Genomic DNA, 23271 nt, shown 5'->3' with positions numbered 1-23271 from the left:
CTCTTGAGTTAGCTGCCGAAACTGGTATATGTTGAATAGGTGATGTTTCTGGGTTCAAAATATTCCATGAGTTTCTCAGCGGCCGTTTCGAAATCCTCACCGGTGTCTTCTAGGGTGTCAAAAATATCTTAAAAAGTATTTTTTGTCCTGCACAATGTAAAAATAAAGCTCTTTTCCTTGCTTTATCCTTTATGTTCATTGCCAACGCGTAAACTTTAAATCTTTCCACGTATTTTCTGAAGCGCGAACCCACCGAAGTTGGATACATGTCCGTAATTCAGGTTTGTATCGAAACCAGCCATTTTCCAAGAAATAGAGGAACTCCTCGTCGCCAATGTGAAGTCGCGAATCGAGCTCAAATAAACGGTTACATTATACGCCCTTAGTTCCGTTAATAGTCCTCTTACTAGTCCGTTCTACACTGTCCTACATGCAAATCAAGTTCCTTTTTGCTTCGAATGTTAACGCTCATTCCGCATCTAATTATCGTACATTAAGTCCCTTGAGACCCGACACTACAGAAGTCAATTTTTTTTGTCCGATGTTTAGCGCCTTTTTGGAATATTTTAGGGTAAACTGAATTGAATTTTTGTTATTAATCATACGTTAAGTAACGTTAAGCGTAGCAAGCGTTTCCTCGCGAGGTTCGTCTAGAAAGCTGGGACAACCTTCTTTTTTTGCCTCCGCTCTAACTTTCGCGCAATAACTCGATTGGAAACGCTTGCTATGCAGGCTACACGCACATTTTGGACTGTTGGGATGTGGGCTTTCAGGGGTGCAAAAAGTGGTAAAATTTGCCAGCATGGAAAATCACAGTTGAGTTTGTTTATTCCCTCAAAACGATTCAACAATTTTAGCCATGTGCAAAATGTACAGTTTGAGTTAGGAAAAAGTTTTATGTTAAATATATATTTGCTTGCTGTGAGGACATCTACTAACCTACAGTCATTACTGTATCCAAAAAAGTAACAATGAACACTCCTATCCATAATTTGTCATTAATGTCTTTAAGATACCGGTAAATAGTTGTTCATTTTCTGTGGTCTAGAATAAACAAACTTGACTGTGATTTCTTGTATTGGCAGATTTTATAACTTGTTTGCCCCCTGAGAAACCATGTGACATTACTTTTATCCCATCAGTCCTTGAGCGCAAGCAAAGATGGCAGGTGTTGTGAATAAGGTCTATTGTCCTGGATGCGTGGGATCAATGTCGATAGTCTGCAGGCATGATATGAGACTCAGGCATAATGCATGAGAGTTGGCAGGTATCTGGACATTCTCATGCTGACCTTCTGACTCCAGTCAGTGTTAGGTCAGCAGTCTGTTGTTGCTCCAACCAATTACTGTTTGGGTAAAAGTGGGGTGGGGCTTTCAAGTAAGTTCTTGGTATCATGGGATGAGGTCAATGTACACAACATTATATAACTCCCTATGACAGTTTATCAAGAGAGCCAAAAGCTTTTTGTAAGATTTTTTGCCTCCTGTAAAATTTTTGATAAACATATTCAATAATGAAACATAAGATTATCATGAATATAATACTTTCATTCAAGGCTAATACAAGTCCACTATTCCAATTCATTAGTTCATTGTGGCTGTCAAAGTCGTTGTTAGTACAGTAGCCTTGGTAAAGTTTCATGGCCTATATGGGCGCATGACCTGTAGGGAAGCCTAGCTTAGGGAAGATGGGGAGTGATGGTACTTAGACTTTCTACGTTACTCTAGCAGAACTCTCATTTCAAACAAATGGGGTTGCTCACTGGAATTTCAGAATTAAAAATGGAGCATTTATATACCTGGAGGTTCTCCAAAGTTGACCACATTTTCCAAATCCAGCCTACCCCTACCAAGGGAGAGTAGTAGGACAGAGAGGGAATCTTACGGCGTTGGCCTGGATATGTCAATTTTTTGACCCAGGTGGCTTGATTAATTTTCCTTTTTTATCAATATGGTGAGACTGTGAGGTGATCATCTTTTTTTAACCCATGGATTACACGTAGCGTAAGGAACAAGTTATTGTGGGCACTGCGATACGCAAATGTATCACTCGGGTGTAGACACCGTTCATAATTAGGTCAGCTCTGCACAAAAGTGCCCGATATCAAAATGACAACTGTCGTAGATCGACCATTCCCGTTCTGCGATCAAGAAGTGCATCGTGCCCAGGACTTCTGATGTTATGATTTTGTACCCTTCTATGCGGCGATAAGTTGTGTTCTTGTGGACTTTGAATGTTTTAAATTAGCACTATAGCCAACTTTGAGAAAGACGTTTATGAACTTTTGAAGCTTTTTGACTTGTCAGGGGATAAACATGACAAAAAGATCAGCAATTGCTCTTCAGCTCCCAAGTTGGTCCAAGCTCACGATTCTTCCATGAGTCTCACGATTTTTTAACTTTTCTCCCTACAAGACTCCCAGTCTCATGGTTTTTAGTAAAATATCATTCTGAAATGAAGTGTTTCTTTGTTCAATAAAAATGGGAATGTTCACTGTTGCTGTATCGTAATTGATTCTCCTCGTGTAAACGAATCGTAGTTACTAAAACAAGGAATGACCTACAATGACCTACAATAATCTACAATGATCTACAATGGCCTACAATGACCTACAATGACCTACAATAATCTACAATGATCTACAATGATCTACAATGACCTACAATGACCTACAACAAATTAATCTACAATGATCTACAATGACCTACAATGACCGAACGAAGGGACCTGAAAATACGCTTAAGATCCCTGTAATAAGCTAAAATGAAGATTTTAGAAAAAGACAAAAAAAAGATCAGGGGACATGTGTGCATAAAGGTAAGGCGTTTAGTCTACAGCATGACAGCCCAAATGATGACAGCATCTCTAATTATTACGCTTGGAGATAAATTTACAGTGTAATAATACATGTATGATGATAATGAAAAAAAAAAAATCGGAAAAAAACCTTTGGATTATTTTCCCGTCTTACAAACGAATCCAACAAAACTGGTTCCAGTCATCACGTGAGATAAAAATGGACCTGCGCCTGCGTGAATCCAGTGTATTGTCACAGTACTGTGACTTTTGTCCAAACCATCCCCGGCAACCTTTCCCGTTAGTTGTGTTTTGTGTTGTCTTTTTTTCAAACAAATTAAACAAACACAATCACCCCAACAGTCGATCCGGGGGGATCTTCAAGGGACGTTCGGCTATAGATGAACAAACAAGGCCTTCAAATTCTGACCCTGTTTAAGAGAAAAATTGTTTATTTAAGTACCCTGGCCTGTATAAGACATCATAAGACCCTTTAAGTGGCTTCCGGTCCAACAAGATGCTCTGTTTGTAACGCTAAATAGTAAAATCTATGTCCTCCTCAGCGGTCCATACCCATCTAGGCCAACTAAGGGAGTGCCTGGATGACTTCCGTCAATACAGGGTATAATAGTGTTACCGGTAAAAACGCGATTGCAATAATTTATTTTCAAGTTTCTCAAGTTACCTGAGATCAGGCTTTATTTTTGTTTTGCCTTTTCAAAATGTGCTTGGCAATTTAATACCATGAGCCTAGTGTCACGTCCAAGCGTGACACACGGCAAACATCATTGTCTGTCATTTTGTAGCTCATTGTAGGGCTTATTTTAGCTCATTTTAGCTCGTAGCAGCTCATAGTAGCTCATTGTAGATCATTGTAGGTCATTGTAGATCATTGCAGGTCATTGTAGATCACTGTAGGTCATTCCTTGTTTTAGTAACCACGGTAAACGAATACCAAGTGGTACAATGCCGTCAGAAAGAGACTTCCCGGCGGTTTTGCATGACACTTGTCGGCCATATGCTCTTCAAATGCGACGAAATGAGTTAAAGCACGGCTTCTACTGTCAAAACCCTGCTTGTTTTGGTAGAATATATCTTTCAATTCTTCGTACTAAAGAAAGCTCTACTAGCTTCAAACAGCATCCACCGGCATTTGACGAATGGGTGTACCGTTTGCTGTCATGGCGCAATAGATATCATATTGCTCTCAAACGCTAGAGGTCTGGGGTGCGACTCCCGCCCAAGGAAACTCTCTCTTTTTTCTTCGTTGTTTTGTTTTTGTTTCTCTTTTTTAAAAACTTATTTTCATATTTTGGGGGACTTGAATTACAAGTTAATTATGAGCTTTTCATTTCTGAAATAATTAATTTTAATAATAATTATTTATTAATCCACAAGTTAGCCATAGGCACCCTTTAAGTGTTCTTGTTTTTCAGGTAACAGGAATGGCTTTCCTGGGTGGGGAAATTGGGGTAAACACCATATTTTGTCTTGAAAAAATGATCTAAAAGGAGTCAAAGTTGTTTTACGTTTAGGCAATTACACCATTTAGGCCTTGAAATTGTGGCCGGTCAACAGACAATGTTGTGGTTGAAACTAGCCCTTGTCTCATCAAATCTTTGGATGACTGGATCTTTGTTCCAGTTGTTTACGCTTCTAATGGAAAATTCAACTATTAATTCAGGAGGGACCTGCTGTAGAAATGAAGCTTGCAAGAACCCCCAAATATGGCATAATCAAGAACAAAGAGTATTTCATTCAGATATGAGACCAATTGGCTTTGTTGAATCATGCTTCAAGGAGAAGAATGGGATTCCCAGACAACCAAGTGTGTGCCCATCAGCGAAGGCAAAGTTGTGTGTGACTGTGGAAGGATTTACCAACCCTGAACACTCTTTAGAAGGATTGGAGAAGTTTTCACATGTGTGGTGAGTTTATAATGCACAGAACAAGGCACCTAACGACTCTTTTCTGCAAAATAACTGTTTGCAGGAGCAACTATTGCCTAGAAATTTGTAAAGACCTACATGTAGAAAGGCTGTCCAAGATATTTGGAGGTTTTCTACTAATTTAACTATGTTTTTTTTTTGAGATTGTGTTTTTCGTTTAATAAATTACCAACTGAGATATTGCGATTATTGTTTACAGTGAAAAAGGTCCTGAAATTTTTAGAGTACAATACTCATTTCAGTCCCCCAGAATCTTCTCATGAAAGTATAGCTACTCCATGTCCCTGAACTTTCGACAAGATTCAGATGGGTGGTGGACAAAACACTGACCCCCAGTCCATGGCCGACTACCTCCATTGAGTACTTATGTATGGACTAACCTAAAATGGACTATTGTGCTGAAGTTTAGTGATTACAGTTAGGAAACTGAGTGAATTAGGTTCCATTTAGGGTCATTAAACTGGGAAAACTAACCTGAAACTTGATTCACTCGGTTTCCTAACCCTGATCACTAAACTTCATGGTGTAGTCCATTTTAGGGTAGTCCATAGCGGTAGACAGTCCATGGACTGGGGGTCTGTGTTTTGCCCGCTACTGATTCGGATGCGAAACGAAAAAACCACTTAAAACTTTGGTGAGGATCAAAGTTCCCCTAACACATTCGAACAGATAAATAGTTTTTAGGGCAGCTTCAAATGAACCAAACAGGCTTCTTAAGCATTGAGAGAACCATTTGAGACACTTCTGTTGTATTAGGAAACATTCGGTCCTTGGGTGCCCCTGATAAAAATGTGTTTACTTTTCTCTGTTCCTGCTTATTATCATGTACATCAACTCATTCCTTCCTTGTTATGGGGCAGCAGAAGACTCTTGACTGGAAATGCAGGAAATTAGGGCACCGTTTTGGGTGGTTTGTTTCCTTACACCTTTTCTGTCACTGCAATAAATGTGCAGCGGTTTGCTTTTAATCCAAACGTTGTAACATGTTTTGTTTCGTACACTTTAGGGTCATTTTTTTGTTTCACAAGAACACCAACAAAGCCATCAAAGCAAAAGTCAAACCACCTCGTTTAGATGGAGGAAAGGTAGGGGTGTTTGCATCTCGCAGTCCTCACAGGCCCAACCCTATTGGACTAACATTGGCAAAGCTCAATGGCATCATTGGCAACACGTTGTTATTGTCTGCTATAGATCTACTACATGGAACTCCAGTACTCGATATCAAACCTTACGTCCCAGACTACGATCAGCCATTAGCTGTCGACAGCAAGGGGAAAGTGGAATCTGAAAGCAGCACTTTCTCCAATAACCAAGATGTCTTACAAATGCAAGAAACAGTGAATGAACTTTCACCGAACTCTGTTTTTGAAGAAGTTAACCAATGGCATGAAACACCAAATCTAGAAAACCTGGAATCTAAGGCAAGATCAACAAATATTGCGGAATGGATAAGGAATCCCCCTGTTAAGGAACTGAATGTTAAATTCTCTGTTGAGGCCGTAGCGCAAGTCAACCATTTCCATGGTAACTTGTCACAAGAGGAGGACTCACAATCTGATGAATTAGCTGGGGATGCTAATAACCCAGTGTACTTACAGAGGTGTAATTGCACTTCAAAACCTGAAGAGTTATTAAAGAGCTTTGACTGTAAGAGGAATTGTAAGAACGGAACCGGCAGTGACAGTATAGTTTATTCAACTGAAAGGGATTGTAGTAATATTGATGAAATTTCTTCGGATGAGAAAGACACCGAGGTGATTAACAATTCCAAAGATGATGTTTTAGAAAGAGTGTTCACTGCTTCTAGCCCTGTTGTAAGCGAAAACGATAACGAAACTGTACAAGAAAAAGTAGGTGAAACTTCTACCCCTTTATGTCATGGCGAAGTTCCGCAGCCTCTCGGCCCGTGCATATATCAACTAAAAATGCTCTCGTCGCCAGAGGAGGCAAAGCAAGCCATAACCGATATTCTGAAAGCAGATCCCAGGTCAGTATACAGACGGAACCATTGTCAAGATCAGTTATATCGCTTTAGCATTGATACAATGAATATTACTTGTAAATTTGAGGACTCCTCGGTTGAGGTTTTACAAATAGAACCTGTGTACTTCAGAGAACAGGACAAAAACTACCGCGATTAAAGGGAAGGCGGGTCTGATGCAAAAGATCCCCAAATAAATCCCGATCATTTCTGTAATGTGAAATTTACCACAGCTAACAAAGCTTAGGCCAGATTAAGACGCTTTGCCAACTGTTTCACAGCAGAACAAGGGCATCTGAAACTCGGATGTGATGTTACTACTATTATAGCATTTTGGTGAAGGCAGGTGAAGTTGAGTTCACTCAGAGTTTAGAAGAACAGAAGAACAGGCGGGTGAGCGTTGTTTTGAACTTTACTTTTGATCAGTTTTGAAGATAACTTCTGTTCTGTGTTAGTCAGTCCATGCGTTTTCCGAGCTCTATCTGACATATTTAAAGTTCTTATTTGATTACCACTTACGAAGGCGTATAAATAAACTTTTTTCTTGACCTTTCTTCTTCTTCCTCTACTGACGTATTTTGTTTCGCGTTCTAATGTATTACCAAATGAAATGGGTGCGACTTCGTTTTTCTTTGCGGTTATCACATTACCTCACTGGTTGTGCACGAGTACACTCAAGACAGCGTAATAAAACGAAAGGAAAAAAACTTTATTGAACTGTAGTACTTTATATATATAAATCAGTCTCTGATGGGCTACCTGAATGGGCAGGATGGGCCTGTCTTGATATCTCCTGCATTGTTTTTTGGCCAATATTCAGTGATCTTGACTTCAAAGTTGATCAATAACGCATATGAACAATCATGTACTTGTTTTTATAAAAACGTTGACCGACGTTACAACCTTTAAATTAAAAAACACCAAAATGCTGTCTTGAGCTTGGGCTGTCTGTGTCCCCTTGGCTCCTGGTCTGCCTCATGGTAAGCCCGTTTCATCAACTTTCCTACAGCAAAGTATACAAAAAACAAACTCATCTTAGTACTTTTGGACCTAGAATTGATCGTGATTTAACACTTAGCCTCGCTTGTTCAAGAGTTGAATACTGCGCTCTCAACCGGACAAATCCCCAGTCTAGGGTTCGTACAGAGTCTTGAAATCTTGAAAGATAGTCTTGAAATTTGCGGGCCAGTTTTGCGGACCATTAAAAATACTGAGAAAATGGGGGAAAAGTCAGGATTTTTTTACTAAACGTGTAACAAATGCAAAATTACTGGTTGATGCTTTGTTCCCGGCAGTCCAATTCTTAGTTGACCTCGTCTAGGACCAAAGCATTCAATCGGAGACTGGGAACTTACGTCTGCGTTGCACTTTGGTTACTGGACGTTTGCTGAGCATCTTGGGAAAAACTTGGCTCCTGCGTTTCTCAAGGTTTTAATGTATTACTTTCTTGATAACCTAATGTCTGCCAAAAGAAGTTATCGTTTTGGAAAAGTCTAGAATTTTGCATCCCAAAATCTGTCATTCTCTTCCCAGGTAGAGACTAATTGCTCCAATCAACCGGAGCCTGCTGTCAAAGTTCGTTCAAACTTGTGCAGTATTCTGTGAGGCGCTAGAACGTACTGTTGATTTTATCTTTTATTTTTCTGCAAACTATCATCAAAACCAAACCAGATATTTTTTATTGCGCATAGGTCCGGTTGAATATTAATATCCGCTCCTGGTGGTTGTATCGCTAATCGCGTTTTCGCAAAATGACGTAATATAAAAGATTATTTAAAAAAAACATAAAACATATTGCTTATCAGAGTGTATTAAAAGCTCAAAGGTTAAGCATTTGTTTTTATAGTGCAAAGTGTACTTAGGTTACCCAGCTAGTTTACAGGCAATCCACTCAAATAGTTTGAAACAAATATTTCAAATATAACATAACAGGATTAAAAACCCCAACTGGCCGGAGGCACCCATGCCACTTGGTTGGTTACAAGCGTGGCCGAGAACCTGAACTCCGGACGACAGTTAACAAATCCAGCAAGTGGCCACAGCGGGACTAGAATTGCGAGTCCGACGCGCTGGCCACTTGGCTACGCTGCCTCCTGTTGAATTGTGCGGAAAATGATGAACGCCGGGATAGATCCCGATCGCACCGATCGTCAGAGAATGTGTGATGGGTCCCGATACGATGGGCTGTAATTTCTCCGGGGAGACCTTAGTTCTGTCCAGACGAATGCGATCGTCCTGCATCGGGCGTCGTGAAATAAAGCGACCGGACATATTTTAGGACGACTCGAACGATCAAGACTATTCGGTATGGAAACTATTCTTCAAGCAAAAACCGTAGCATCATGGGAAGCCTTACCGGTGTCGATTGAAGTTTGTCTTCAGCTTACTGACGACTCTTTGTTGAATACGCTTTATACGATTCGTTAAAGACGGGATCCCAACAGCACAGGCTATGCAATCAGTCATCAGTTCTGCAAATAAAACATACCAAACTTCAAGGGCTGAAATACCAAAAAACAAAACAAAAAAGGTGCATAATTTTTTTCAAAATGAATGGGCCGTGATAGTAGGGACGTCGCAACAACAAGTCAAGAGAAAATAAGACGCGCGTGATCTGGGGAAAGGGGCGGTGGTGGGAAAAAAAAGCAGAGAGCCTTCACCTTCTTCTCCCTTCGCAAGCCCCTCACGTTTTTCACATCAGTTTTTGCGATCTCTTCACATTAATAGGGAGCTCAGTAAAGACGTTTTGGAGCAAAGCACGTCAACTGGAAGTAAAGCCTTTTCCTTTTTAATATGTCTTGACGCAACCAAATTTGTAGTGTTAAGTGTTTTTACTTATATAAGACGATTTGCCAAAAAGCTGGGAAAAAACACTGCCCAAGAATGCAAAAAGTCCACTTCCGGTTGACATGCGTCGCTCAAAAACGACTTTGCTTAAATTCCTTACTATCTTGGAGCCTGAAACAGGCTAAACTCTATGGGCCAGTTATTTGAACAGGGTCTGGGTAGTGTTTAACAAAACCGCGTTCTAAGTCATTTTCAGTTTATCTAACGTTTTTCTCTTAACGCTTTTTATGGTGAAAAGTAATTTCGAGGTATAAGGCGTAAAATACACAAGCATTTATCTTCTTAAAATAACCCACTAAGGACGAGATCTGGATGTCCGAAGATTTGCTAAACCGCTGCGGCTTAAGTTAGTCTTCGTTTAAATCGCCCCGATGTCTTTACCTTCCACTTCCTCTCGGGTCTTTAATTCTCCAGGAATATAGTATTTCTTCCGGAGATTCTGAAACAAATACATCGCTAACTAAGTCAGTATTTCCAAGGAAATCTGACTGCCAAATGATGGCATTAATTTTCACATAGACCATAATGCACCCCCCCCCCCCGTCCAAATTTTGCATAAACATTGTTTCCAATTTCTCCTGGGTATTACAGTTAGTCCCGAGAGAAATTGGGGGTAAACAAGGTGCATTCTGGTCTATGTGAAAATGGTGAGTTTACGGCGTGAGTTGGTAACATTCCATACAGTCTTCGTTACCGTTATGCAGTGTAACAGGTGATTGCGCATCCTCAGAGACGAATGGGATACATTCATAGGCGAAATCATTGCGGGTTAAGTTTAAAACAAGATTGGAAATAGCCTTCAGAAAAGGCGCTATTTTTTCTGCGTTTTTTGAGTGAGCAAAGCACGAAGTGTGCGTGGAGCGCGGGACACGCGCGACGGAGTAAGAAGCCTTCTGCGCGTGTCTCGCGCTTGCCTTTGCTCGCCCTGGAAAAAGGCGAAAAAATAACGCCTGTTTTTCAGGCTAGATTGGAAAATATTTCCTGGCAAATCCGATGCAGCTGTAAGGTAATGCAGCTGGAACTTGTCCTGAAAGGTTTAGAAGCTATTCCTCACCCAGTACTTGAACCTGCTGTGCCACTCAACGATCGCCACTGCTTGCATCCTCAGTGCGGTGAAACTCAGTAGGGACTCCTCTTGAACAAGCTCGTACGTTAACGACAGCTGTGCGATCAGAATGTTTAACAGAATAACAGACACACTAATCATATAGACTATGATTAGTAAAGCGCCAAGCCACCTAGAAAGTAAGGAAAATCGAAAAACTGGAAAAGCTTTGTATTTGAAAACACCGGAGGTGATGGTTTCAAGTGTGTTGGCTACGTTCACACGTGCAGTAGCGGACGAAGTTTCCACCAGTCGAAAATTCGTTCGTTTAGGTGTTTTGTTCACATGGAACCAAGCTAACTGTGCGAAAATTTGAACGCCTAGCCGTTCAAAAATTCGAACGCTAAAACCAAGTCAAATTTTTAGCCGGTTTGGTCAAAAATTAAATAGCTAAATGTTTGGGCTAAATGTGAACACTATAACCGTCAAAGTTTTTTTTACGGCAATGGCGCGGATGCATGGATGCGTGGTTACTCAGCTGGGAGAAAAACAACAACAACAACAACATAAACTTTATTTTCACTCGAATTGTGGAGTAGCTAGCGACAGCTGACACGACATAAAAATACATTCCGGTGAAATGTGAACGTAACTTTTGAGGCCGACAGCCATCATTGTAGCTCCAATCTCCTCGTCTTTTTTGTGCGTCCTACTGAATAGAAAACTAAAGTGTATATGTACACAACATGTGCCATGCCCTGAATGTACTTCATTTTGTGTAAAGCTACGCCCTCGGATACTTCCCGGAGGATTCTAAGCAAAATTAACTCACCCTACATCGGACAAGTTGCTCACAACGGACGATCCTTGTAGCCATGTCATGATCCCGGCTAAAATAACACACTCTACTTTACCACCGCAGGAGCTGTCGCTCCTGAGCGTGCTGCAAAAAAGGTTGTTGTCAAACGGTTATAATATGAAGCAATGCCATAAACTCAGCTAGCCCACAGCACATCCTAGGTTACTGGTGCACGAAATGTCGCTCCTGAGCATGCTTTTTAAATTAAGGACGTCAAACTAACATGAGATGTCATGGAACTAAATCAAGAAATAATTGTGCTTGTGGGAGGTAATAAGCTCGAATAAAAAAGAGAGATCGTTTTTCAAGAAACGGTGCCACAGATAAAAAGGAAATATAGTCGTGACACTCTCTATAAAACCTTGAGTCCTGGTCTGTTTTCAAAGAACAGCAAAACAATGTCACGGAATAAGGGGGAGCGTGGGGGGGGGGGGGGGGGGGCGGTGAATAGGAGTATACAAATCCGCCTTTAAAATTTCGCCCTGAATCCGAAATCCAGGCAAAAATATTTTAATTACACGCAATGTTCAATATCAGGGCCCAAAAAATGAATGAATCCGCAATCCGCTGCAATTGCAGGAGCCGGAAATCCGTTAAAATCTTGCTTTGAATCCAAAATACGGGCAAAAATATTTTCAAAATTCCCCTGATCCGTTCGCCTATTGACCCCCCTCAATAAGGGTGCATTGCAGAGCTAATGTTTTGGTCATTAGTCAAACATAAATGCTTTTTGTTTGTGTTTGTGGTCCAACGCAGACATCGTTGTTAATTTAACTTTCGCTCTCTAATAACAACAATACACTAATATAAGTGGGCTACGAGAGACCTGTCAGCCTAATTTACGTCTAGTACTACTCACTTGTTTGGGAGTAAGCGTTGGTTAAAATTCAGTGGTTTGTGAGTATGTACTCTGATAGCCAAGACGAATGACACCGAAAAAGTGAACAAAACTATGCAAAACACAGACAGAAATCGCGGAATGTCCTGAGAAATGATTTTTCCAAGACTTTTTATATACATGCCAGCGTCCCTGCAAAGAATAACATTAAAGAACTACCTGTAAAGCGCGTTGCTTCAGTACTTGGGTGTGGGGAAGGGGTAAGGGGGGTGGGAAGGGACCGGTTTACTGATCGTATCGGTTAGAAGGACAAATTTCAGATATGGCGAATTTTACCGTATTTTACCCTAACCCTCAACCTTAATTATCCAAACAATCGAACCTCCCATAAGCGACCACCCAAAATGCGAAGACTTAGTGGTCGCTTACGGTAGGAGGTCGTTTACGAGAACCGCACCACAGGAGGATCTCTTCCGAGAAGAGCAATTTCTAAGTTTCAATATGTGTACTTCTATGTGGCATAGTACATACAGAGAGCCTAAAGATCAGACAATGCGACAAGTGGTTACTTATAAGAGGTTAAAAGCAATGGAAAATTATTAAACCATCAGCCCCGAAACGTGATCGCAGTAACTTATAGGAGGTGGTCGTTTACGAGAGTTTCCAACCGTAAGGCTTTGACCGGGAAATTTTTGGAGTTTTGGACAGGTGGTCGCTTACGAGAGGCGGTCGCACATGGAGGTTCCACTGGATAAAGAAGACCAAACGTCGCCAGCATTCCGCCGTTGTCAACATCTTTTATTAGCATCAAAATGATCAAAGCTTCAATTTGGTTATTTGGAGTGATGGAGAGGATCTTCCACGTACTTTGACAACGATGAGATTCTAGGTTCATTTCCCTGTAGCTTGAGAGAATAGCCGACATTTCACGACGCCACCACTGATTTCCCAGCAAAATGACATAACTACTCAGATCTTGGTAGTGCTTCTGATTGGTTGAAAATTTGCTTTATACAATCAGATGCACTAACCAGATCTTAGTAGTGACGCGTCATCACCATGGAATTTCTGTGTTCGTTCCTCAAAAAAGGAACTTGTTTTCTTTTTACAATAAATGCCGAAACCTATTAAACTTGAAATTGCAAATATGGATTACATCATGGTGTGACAAGCTAATGAAAAGTGGTCGAAATCCTCCTTAAAGGAAGGCTTTTTAAATCTCCCGCTGTGGGTGTCTCATGTGCAGAGGCTAGAAACTGAGCCTACCTTAGGATAGAAACTGAGCCTACCTTACCACTAGCAATAAGAAATTCCCTTTTTACTTCACTTTTCAGTTCGTTAAAGAAGGAGAGAAGAAAGGACGGAAGGAGTCATGGATGAGAGGACAACAGATCGACGCGCCCTCTTTACGATTAATTAACAATTATTGGACGAGGTTGAGCAAAATATCGTGATTTGTCTGTGGCGAGCAGATCAATTATTTGCCGAAGTCGAAGGCTGAGGCGAATAATTGACGTTGATCTGCGAGACAATGACAAATCACGATATTCTGCGATAACCAAGTTCAATCATTGTTTTATCATTCGATCACCGAGTTTGTTGTTTTAATGAATATCCTCGGGAAGCGAAGCGATCTGCCATTTTCACGAAAGAGCGATCGCAAGAAGGAGAAAAGCACGGTTTCCTTTACTCATGTCCAGAATATTACTTGCAGCCAAACACAGTTGGACGGCATTGCGCATGAGCAGACCATTATTTGCAGGCAGTTATTTGCAGGTCACGTGGTGGGCTTTCAGCCAATGAAAAGAAAGAAAAATTTGCTTCGAATGATAATATGAGTTAACATGTGAATAGTGAGCTTGGACGTCAGCATACAGCATACATACATATAATTGTTTGTAGTACCCACCGAGATCCAATGGAATATTTGAACACTCCAATCATATTTATGCAGGTTGCTAAGGAAGCTGCGACCCACTGTAGTTCACTTTCAAGAAATCGGAACACATACACAGAAATAATCAACGCATATCCTGATAGATCCAGGTAGTTGAAGACATCTTGGATGTAGGTGCTCGGTTCCCTGTTAAATATGAATGCACTCAGTTAAAGTACTTGTCTGGAACTGCTTTGGAAAATTATTCCTGGTGCACGTTAAAACAATAGTAGGACATGTTCCTTATCTTACTTATGACGTACTCTTACGTATTCCACTCTCTCTTTCCCTCACGCTTGTGCATGGCCGCCCGTTTTAGAGACGGACGATTAGGTTAACATGATTAGGTAACAGGCCTTAACAGTGATTAGTTTTAAATCTTGGGCATGTGCATCCTTGAACTTTCTCTCCCGAGAGTACACAAGAGAATAGAGACCTTTAGATTCAAGGAAAAGGACGACTACAAGTACGAGATTTGACTTAAAGTTTTTTCGCGCGCATATTCTCAAAATATAGACTCCCCAGAAAGCTTCATTTTACCATTTTTCACTAGAAAAGTTAGCACTGTTTCCTTTACTGAAGGAGGTCATACCCTCTCCCGATCGCAAAATGATAAAACTACTAACATTTGATAACTTGTTTCCGCTACTTCGACATTCTCGCTAAAACTCGTAGCAGAATGACGACGGCTACTACATTTTCCCGCCAAAATGATGCTGGTCCACGCGTGAGCACTACTTAGTACAGTAAAACCCGCAACTAAGAACCTAAAAATTAAGAACCTGTTAGCCTAAAATTGGTCATTTATACCTTCTATAAACAAGAACCTATTTAGCCTAAGTATTTTAAAACAGGTTCTTATTTTCTAAAATCATACTAGTACATTACAGCTGCATTGCAAGAATCATATTTGAAGCAAAAAAAGCAGATTGCCATTGTTGTAAAAATGTTTTTTAAGGAAAAATGAGTGCAAGATATGTTTTTTGGGGGGTGCAGGGTGGGGTGGGGCTGAAGAAAATCAAAGTATAAGCTAATGACCAACTTGTTTGCAGCTGTGTTTTAATTGTTTTTTTTTCTCGAGGATTAAGAACCCATTTTAAGAACCTAAATAGCCTAAAATTCTGTTAACTACCATTTATATAAGAACCTGTTTAGGCTAACTCCTAAAAATGTAGGTTCTTAGTTGCGGGTTTTTACTGTATTGATAAAATCTCGTACTCGTAGTCGTACTCGTGATGTTACACGAGGCGATTCGCAACGACGATTTTTAGCACAACACAGCGTTGCAACATTGTTTTAAATGCTTGCAACATTGTTCCAACATTGCAACGCTGTGTTGCGCTAAAATTAAATCGTCGTTGCGACTCGTCCCATGTAACATCACCTTAATAATCTAAAGTTCTCTATTGATAACTAGAAGGCCAGAAGCAAAGGACTGACAGTACTGAAAGTGAGTTACACCACACAAGGGGGCCTCACATCTTTATCAGTATTAAGAAACAATTGAAAACAAATAAGTTTATCGATGTGTACTCTGCGAAACAGCGCTCAATCTGTTTTATTTTGCGGCCATTTTTAATTTTTAATTTCAAAATTGCCGCAAGGATTCGGTTGTTGCGAGAAGTGGAAGTAGGAAACCTTTGGAACGTGAAGAGTTATCGGATCTCGCGACAATTTGAATTCTCTAGCCTTCCGGCCGTCCGAGATCCCAGGAAGTATCTTTGTTAAAGACCTCGCAACATGAGTTCGCCTACAAACCCCGCTTTACGGACGGATACCTCATTTTTACGGACAGTTTGCTTTGTACCTGGGGAAAGAAAGCCCTTACATTTTCTCTAAATTCAACCCACTTAATACGCACACCCCGTTCATACTGACACTTCCTATGCCCCCTCAGTATCCGTATTAACGGGATTTGACTGTATTTAAAATTCAAAATGTATGCCACAAAAAAAACAGGGAAAGCGTATATTCTTTTGTAGTTCTAATCAGAATTGCCTGGGATCCTGGGCCACTTTCTTAAACTTTTGAAATAATACAGTGGAACCTCGATATAACGAACCTCTATAAGTGAAACGAAGTCCTCGGTATAACGAACGATTTTCTTTACCCCAGTAACAGTAAAATATATGAAGAAGAACCTCGATATATATCGAGGTTCGACTGTAGCAGTAAAGGCTTAGTTTATGAAAAATCCACCTCTTAAGCTCAGCAATCTCATCACATAAAAACCATATCGTCATCAAGATGCAGAAAATGTCAAGAGCGAAAATTGGCGTCCTATAATCCACCTGGTCATATGATCTTGCAGCCAGCAAAAAAGATGTGACAAGAGCCAAAAGGAAAACCAAATAGTTTAATGTTCGAAATCTGAAGAAAGATAATACATAATTATGAACATGCGTAACTTAGTGACTAACCTAGAGATAATGACAAACGTATAAGGGGAGGTGGAGAGTGACAGAACCGTGAAGCGAAGAGGAAAAGGGCGAATTAATTTGCGCAGTGAAGTAGGAAAAACAAAAGCGTTACTAGTTGAACTTTCATTCCAAGGCCTTACTGCGCTGTTTGCATTCCAGCAAGGTGTTTTTGTACCATGTGACTGTTTAGCTGGAAAGGGCCTATTGCTTCAAGATTTCAGGATTGTCTTCTTGCCAGTCTTCTTAGCCTGTGAATACAGCCGTCTCTCCTCGGCGTATTCGCAAGCTTGCCTGTTCCAGGCTCCAAGATCAGTAGTAATGTGCAGTGATCGTGAAAACCAATGAGCTTTTTCTCCTACCACCACTCCTTCTACCCCTGATCACGTGCGTCTTGTTTAGATTGGCTTGCTTTCGCGACCTCCCTAGGCCTACCATCTGAGAGCTTGACATAGGCAATGCCAGTCCAAGGCAATATATCAACAGTCGATGATAGGAAAAAAACTTCGGGGGGGGGGGGGGGCATTTAAAAGTGAAGGGGATGCTCGTAGTGTCCCTTAGGGATAGAAAAAGCAAAATCTCGTCTCACTTAGGGTGTTCAAGGCTGGCCGATCATCGACATTTTCTCAAACAAAGGTATCGCATAGGGTTGTGCGGAAGTATCTCCTAAAACAAAAGGAAACTCCGTCATACTGTGTTGAAGTATGGTCTCCTTTAGGTGTCCAATAAAGCCTAAGCCAAGCCGAGACTGGTATCCTTTTGGGGTTTAACCCTAATTTTCAGACGAGCTTACCCAATACAGTCAGTTATACGGGAGTCCCCGCCACCTAAGGGGTCGGGGCGGGGGGGAACACTGCACAAATTTATCTAAAAAGAATCCCAGACCTGAACCAGAAGAGAGCATACTTCTCCCATTTCCTTGCTGTCAGCATTTTTATGACAGCGTGGTTTAATATTTCCTGCAAGATAAACAAAATGCCAAAAATGTACTTTTAAAAGACTGATCAGTAGTGGGGTCTTTGTTTTTTGACAGGAGCCTGTTTTCGATTAAAGTCGGCATTACATGTATCATGGGAATTCTCCCAAGACTCGGTTAAAAAAGCTACTTTAAAAGTACGCTTGCTGGTACACAATGTAATCTTTGATTAATAGAAGCAAATCATTATCAATAACTTTAGAACGTTTTCCGCAAACAACATGGCCTGCGTGCAGATGTCTTCTATTTCAACACTATCAAATGAATTCGGAAAACGTCGATTTGGCGCTTTCAAATTTTAATCCAACTTTCTATGGACCACTAAAGAATGCCATGAAATAATTCATGGAGTAGTTATTGGACCGATAGGTTCCCAATCTCTTACAGCTCTCCCTAGTGGCACGCTGGCAGCCCTCCCCTCGCCAAGGCCTCTGTTGTGTGCATTAGGGAGACGATTGGGGACTAGATATGGGAAACTCAAAGTCAGATCATACAAGAAAAACAATGCACCCATTGAGTTTTTTCCACCCATCACACCTATGACTTGCACCCAAGGGTAGTTAGTACGGTTACCTTGTTGAGTGTCCGGTTGCAATATTTAGCCAAATTATAGTAACAAGACCTAGGTGTGTATTCATATCCAGGTTCATCCGGGCATCTTCCGTTTACATCACTTTCCAAGATGTCATAGGTCACGTGAAAGTGAGTGGGTGTGTCCTGTAAGTTCCTCCATGAAAGACACGGAACAGTGTCACTCGCTAGACATGGCGGGTGGGGCCAGCGAGGAGATATAAGGCAATCAAGTATGGCCACAATGGTTTTCTGTAAACAGTTAAATGAGAAATGTAAGTAACTTGAGGCAGAATTAGTTAGTTGTTATCATATTTCTTAATATTACATCCCTGTATTGGTCTCCTACCATGGGTATTTCAATTTATTTAGAACAAAGTCTGCAAGAGACTTTCTAAAGAAACTTAAGTGTTGTTTAGTGTTGTCGGTTGAACAAAGCGGGATTTCTACCCTTCGAGCAAGCTGACTTCTTTTTTCCGGTTTTTTTTTTTGGGGGGGGGGGGAGGGGGGCGAGAAAAAAGGAGAAAGAGTTTGAAGTCACTTCTCAGGATTTCGCAGGCTAGGGTTTCGGATATAAAGAATGAATTTCAACGCCTGTAATTTAATTTATACTTTTCCTGTCTTCACCTGCATTTTGAATTCCTCTGTAATTTTTACCAAACTAAGCGAGGCTTTCTTTTGCTGGTTGGCTCTAAACAACCGTACAACTCTAGAAAAAAGAAAAGAATAGTAAAGTATAACATATATTCATTACCGTAAATCTTGATGATTTTAGTACAAAATTCTTTTTGACTGACCGAATAAAAAAACTCGGCTTGTAAAAGACGAAACAAAATTTGGGAAAAATTTCATCAAATATTAATAAAACATGGTTCATCCTTAAAGTGATTTTCGGCTAACGATAGTAAACCTGCTGGGATAATCAAGAGATAATGAGCTCTCTTGTCTTATATATTAAAGTGCACTTGCTCATATTTATGAGATCCTAGGTCCCTGGGTTCCCTGTATCCAGCCTAACCTTCTGTGATCCATTCTCCTGATAAGTACTGCAGCTACATCGTCCTGGCCAGTTTTGATTGCAGTCTCAACCGGAAGTTCACCCTGGGCGTTAGTAGTCAGGAGCATGCCGGGATAGTTGTTTATCAAGAACTGGGCAACTTTGACGAAATTCTTTGTGGCAGCTATGTGCAATGGACGGTTGTGAAGAATATCTTCAACATTCTCCAAATTAACACCTTCGTCACACAAAAGCTTCAGAAATCTGCAAATCTAGGATAGAGTTGGTTTCAATGAGTAGTTAATAAATGGCAATTTCTAGTGAGACTCATAACGACGATCGGTACATTAAACGCACGACATTAATTATATTTACGGGATTTGGTGCCTAAGTTACAGTAGGAACATTTACTTGTTTGACGATGTCCAATCAGATTTGTTTTCCGTTCGTATTGATCAGCGAACAGATCAAAATTAGGTGGGTCAGAAGACGGGTTAGCAAAACGGGTAAGCAAAATCCGTGAGTAGCTGCGACTGAAATCATTTTTGCTCTTAAATTATATAACTTAACGTCAATCAAAGAAAAGAACTTTCAGTTTTTCCAGTAGTATTTTACGAATTCGGGCGCGGATCTAGAATAAACACTGACCGATTTACTACCTCTAGAGAGGTCTGGGGGCATACTCCCCTGGGAAATTTTTGGGATTTTAACTCCCCAAAGTCCCCTTTCCTGGGTCTCTGAGTCATTCAGACAGGATATTTACTGACTGTTCAGACCATTTTCCAGATATCAACTTGGAAAGTTTAAAGTTTTTTACTAAAAATATATTTATTACGAAAAATTTGACCGATTTCCGTAAAACGGTGGCAAGCGGTATGGCCGGATCCGCTCGTGGAATTATCGCAGCTTTTCCTTTCACTGGAATGGTGTTCTCACCTGTGGCTCGTAATTCCATTCCTGTAGCAGAAAAAACGCGGTGTTTTCCTTTGTGTCACAAACGTCTATCAATCTTTGGAGGCGAACTGTGTCCATGGCTTGATGCCTATCGATACCTTTTTCTCCCATTTCTTTTTTGACCTTTGCAACAATAAACAACGGCAACAGCAAGTAGCATAATTTACACGGATAATAGTGTTATTGCAAACTAATCATCAAATCATACGGGAAAAATGAGAATTAAAAATGAGAATTAAAAGAAGAGAAAGAAGAGTGGGGATCTAGGGAAGTACTAAGCGCTTATGGAAGTGGCGGAGGGGAGGGTTGTAACTCGTCTGAAATAATTTATAAAGAAAGATCGATTTTCCAGATGGCGAAATGAGTCGAGTCAGGTGCAGACTGTGACAGAGTTTTAGGATATCATACCACAGTTCTGTTGACATTTGAAAACTCATTTGCGTCATAAGTCATACAAAAGAAAGAAGTGTGTGTTTTTGGCGGTGGAAGGAGGGGTGGGGGAGGGGGGGACGGAGAGTGAGCTAAGCCCCTTGACTTTCCCTACCAGCTCTGTCTTGGTAACCTGTCTTGGTACGCTCCTGTGCACAATTTCGCGTTTACAGAGTAATTCATGATATTGCTTTGTGATTTGCAAACGTAATATTTTGTGATTTCCCCTATTTTAAACATTCTATTTTGAGGGACCTAATTTTCAAAATTCACGAGGGTCGATCAAATAAGCTTTTTGCTTTGATTCATAAACACCTGCTCTTAGCTATGCGGTTGAGTGATGTATGTGAATGTCTGTTGTTTTTAAAATAACTACATATACTAACTTGACTTATTTACATAGCGCACCTAGGGTTATTGTGCAGAAATGAAAAGACACTTTGCACACGAGCAAATATTAGGTGATTATCTAACTGCGCAAGAAATGAAAGCTAAATTACCATATATATGAACTGATAAAAAAGGTAAAAGGACTACTTGAGCAGAGACCTAATTTTCATGGTGAAATGAAACTGCAGATTCTAGGCATATCGACTGTTTTACTCATTACTTTTTCATATCAACCTTACGTGCCAAAAAGACGAGAAACCTCCAATCATGAAGTAAATGTGAAGAAAAATCAGAGGATTGCCTTTTCCTTTTCCGGGTCAGTTAAAGCTTATATTTGGAGTGTTTACATGTAAAACGTGCAATCGAGGAATTGGACTATCAAAAATCACAATACAGAGTTCCAAACTGAGTTTTAACTGATGAGGTTGGCACGAGTGAAAATTATTGTAATGCGTTCTGCGTAAGAAAGGGTACTCGTTAATGATGTTTACTTTAGAGTAATAAAGTTGATCGAAATTAATCACGATGTCAGGAAACCACGTCCTTTGCTAAGGGCGAAACAGAATATTGATAGAAATAGTGTTGATTTCGAAACGATGGTAGTTCATATTAAGTCATTCTAGAGTTTTTTTTACGTAAGCTAATAATTTCAGTAATAGCCAGTTTGTGTTAAAATATTAACGCGAAAGGAACCAAAATCCAAAATCGCACAAAGCAGTTTTAGTAAATAAAGACATGGTTCCTTTTTAAATTTTGACTAAATATAATTAAAACCAATTATAAAACTCAGTAATACCGTAGATAAAATTGTTAGAGGCCTATGCGAGAAATTTAAAACCGTTAGTGTTGGCTTTTGTGGTATAATCAAGTTTTTAAGAAAACCCTGCCTATCAGGCATTATTAGCCGAGCGGTGCCAGTAAATACTACACGCAATTTCGAGAAAACGTGAACTGTAATTACATACCTGCTCGTAAAACTCCTTATTATTGTAGCGTATAATCTCCGCACAATGTTCTTGTAGAGTAAAAGTGCTGTTAAAGGAAGACATTAATGTATCGTCCACAATAGATGGCTGTCTTTGAAGAACTAAGTCTTGAGTGGATGTTTCGAAATCCATTGTCAGAACCAGTCTGGGTGCAAGTTTGATTTTGATTTTAGTCCTAACAGACCCTCTTCAAGATTTGATTACAAACTGTCAGTGAAAAGGTTATTAAGATGTCCGGAATACGTGTTCCCAAACTTAATTACAAAAAAACAATGCTCCCGGCAAAAAGAAAAAAAAAAGAGATTTCGTTTTTATGGTCGGCTTCAGTTACGTAATCAGTAAGGTGACTAGGTAACGTTTGCATTCTGCTGTGATCTCTTTAAGCTAGAAAATGAATTAATAAGAAATGAACTGTCTAGTGCTAACGTAAATTTGATCTTATCATAATAAACAGTTCTCACTTCTTCTTAGCTTTGATAGGCTGAGAGTATGGAATCTGCTGCGCGAATGGAAAATTAATGATAATTTAGTGGGGTGTAGACAAATGCATTATCTGTTAAACTCGCCAACTTTTTTCGCTTTATGATGTTCTTTACTCTAGCAAGAAAAATGTCTCACAGAGATCTCAAAGTTTTCTAGATGGTATAATATTTGTTCGCACGAAAAACCTTTGACGACTGATCTGTGGATTTAAGCGCAGCATTTCTGGAGAGAACCACAATTTTTTTAAAGACCGCTATCAGCTTCATTTTTTGGGTTATAAAGCTTTACTAAGTTTAAGATTGAGTGACTTGATATTAGTCAGGAGAAAAACTGAATCGCATTCAGCGCCGTCCACCCTATCTTTGAAAATCCTTATGAATAACCATTAAAGCTTTCAAATGGAAATTTCCTTTTTCTTAACAGCTTGAGATTTTTTGTTTTGACGAATGTTATCTTAGTGTACATTTTTTAAACATGAAACTCCGCGTGCCTAAGATGGCTTTTACACGCAAGCAATGAATCACATTTTGTAATTTCTGTAGAACCTCGATATAATGAAGGGCCAAAGGACTGGCAAAATTTGTTCGCTATAACGAGGTTTCGTTATATCGTGGTTCTTTTTCATATACTTTACTATTACTAGAGTAAACAAAATCGTTCGTTATACCAAGGACTAATCGTTTTATAGAGGCTCGATATATCGAGGTTCCTTTTCACATACTGTATTTTTTGGGTTATAAGACGCACTCTGTTATAAGACGCACCCCAAACTTTTCAACGCGATTTTTCTAAGTTAAAAAACTAAAAATTAACCCAAA

The 23271-nt window shown here is 40.0% G+C and overlaps 2 protein-coding genes across 2 annotated transcripts in view; one reads left to right on the top strand and one right to left on the bottom strand.

The window, feature by feature from the left end:
- The window catches only part of LOC140936406 (tRNA (adenine(37)-N6)-methyltransferase-like), a 10751-nt gene extending 3786 nt beyond the window's left edge, over positions 1-6965 (top strand). The window contains exons 2-3 of the mRNA XM_073385875.1: positions 4481-4724; positions 5752-6965. Of these exons, the coding sequence (XP_073241976.1) occupies positions 4481-4724; positions 5752-6886 (1379 nt within the window). The 3' untranslated portion in view covers positions 6887-6965. The remainder of the gene's footprint in view (positions 1-4480; positions 4725-5751) is intronic.
- A 157-nt stretch (positions 6966-7122) lies between these two features.
- On the bottom strand, positions 7123-22660 carry LOC140936409 (uncharacterized). Its single transcript, XM_073385878.1, has 14 exons — positions 21950-22660; positions 20148-20288; positions 19233-19483; positions 18842-18923; positions 18218-18466; positions 17554-17627; positions 16451-16621; positions 14225-14398; positions 12337-12507; positions 11451-11561; positions 10628-10811; positions 9955-10012; positions 9083-9197; positions 7123-7729 (listed from the first exon to the last, which is right to left on the bottom strand). Exons 1-14 carry the CDS (start codon positions 22100-22102, stop codon positions 7702-7704), a joined length of 1962 nt encoding a protein of 653 aa, XP_073241979.1. The 5' UTR covers positions 22103-22660; the 3' UTR covers positions 7123-7701.
- Positions 22661-23271: the final 611 nt, after the last annotated feature.

This window comes from Porites lutea, chromosome 5 (assembly GCF_958299795.1).
Source record: "Porites lutea chromosome 5, jaPorLute2.1, whole genome shotgun sequence".
Classification (NCBI taxonomy): Eukaryota; Metazoa; Cnidaria; class Anthozoa; order Scleractinia; family Poritidae; genus Porites; species Porites lutea.
The sequence above is the reverse complement of the archived record's forward strand: the minus strand, read 5'-3'. Positions and strand labels throughout refer to the sequence as shown.

Bases quoted from the DNA above. Each gene is read 5' to 3' on its own strand.
- LOC140936409 (XM_073385878.1), bottom strand. From the start codon at position 22,102: ATGGATTTCGAAACATCCACTCAAGACTTAGTTCTTCAAAGACAGCCA. The intron at 19,484-20,147 runs GTGAGAACACCA...ACTCTATCCTAG, and splicing joins AATGGAATTACGAGCCACAG to ATTTGCAGATTTCTGAAGCT. The intron at 12,508-14,224 runs GTGGGTACTACA...TATTCTTTGCAG, and splicing joins AAATATTCCATTGGATCTCG to GGACGCTGGCATGTATATAA.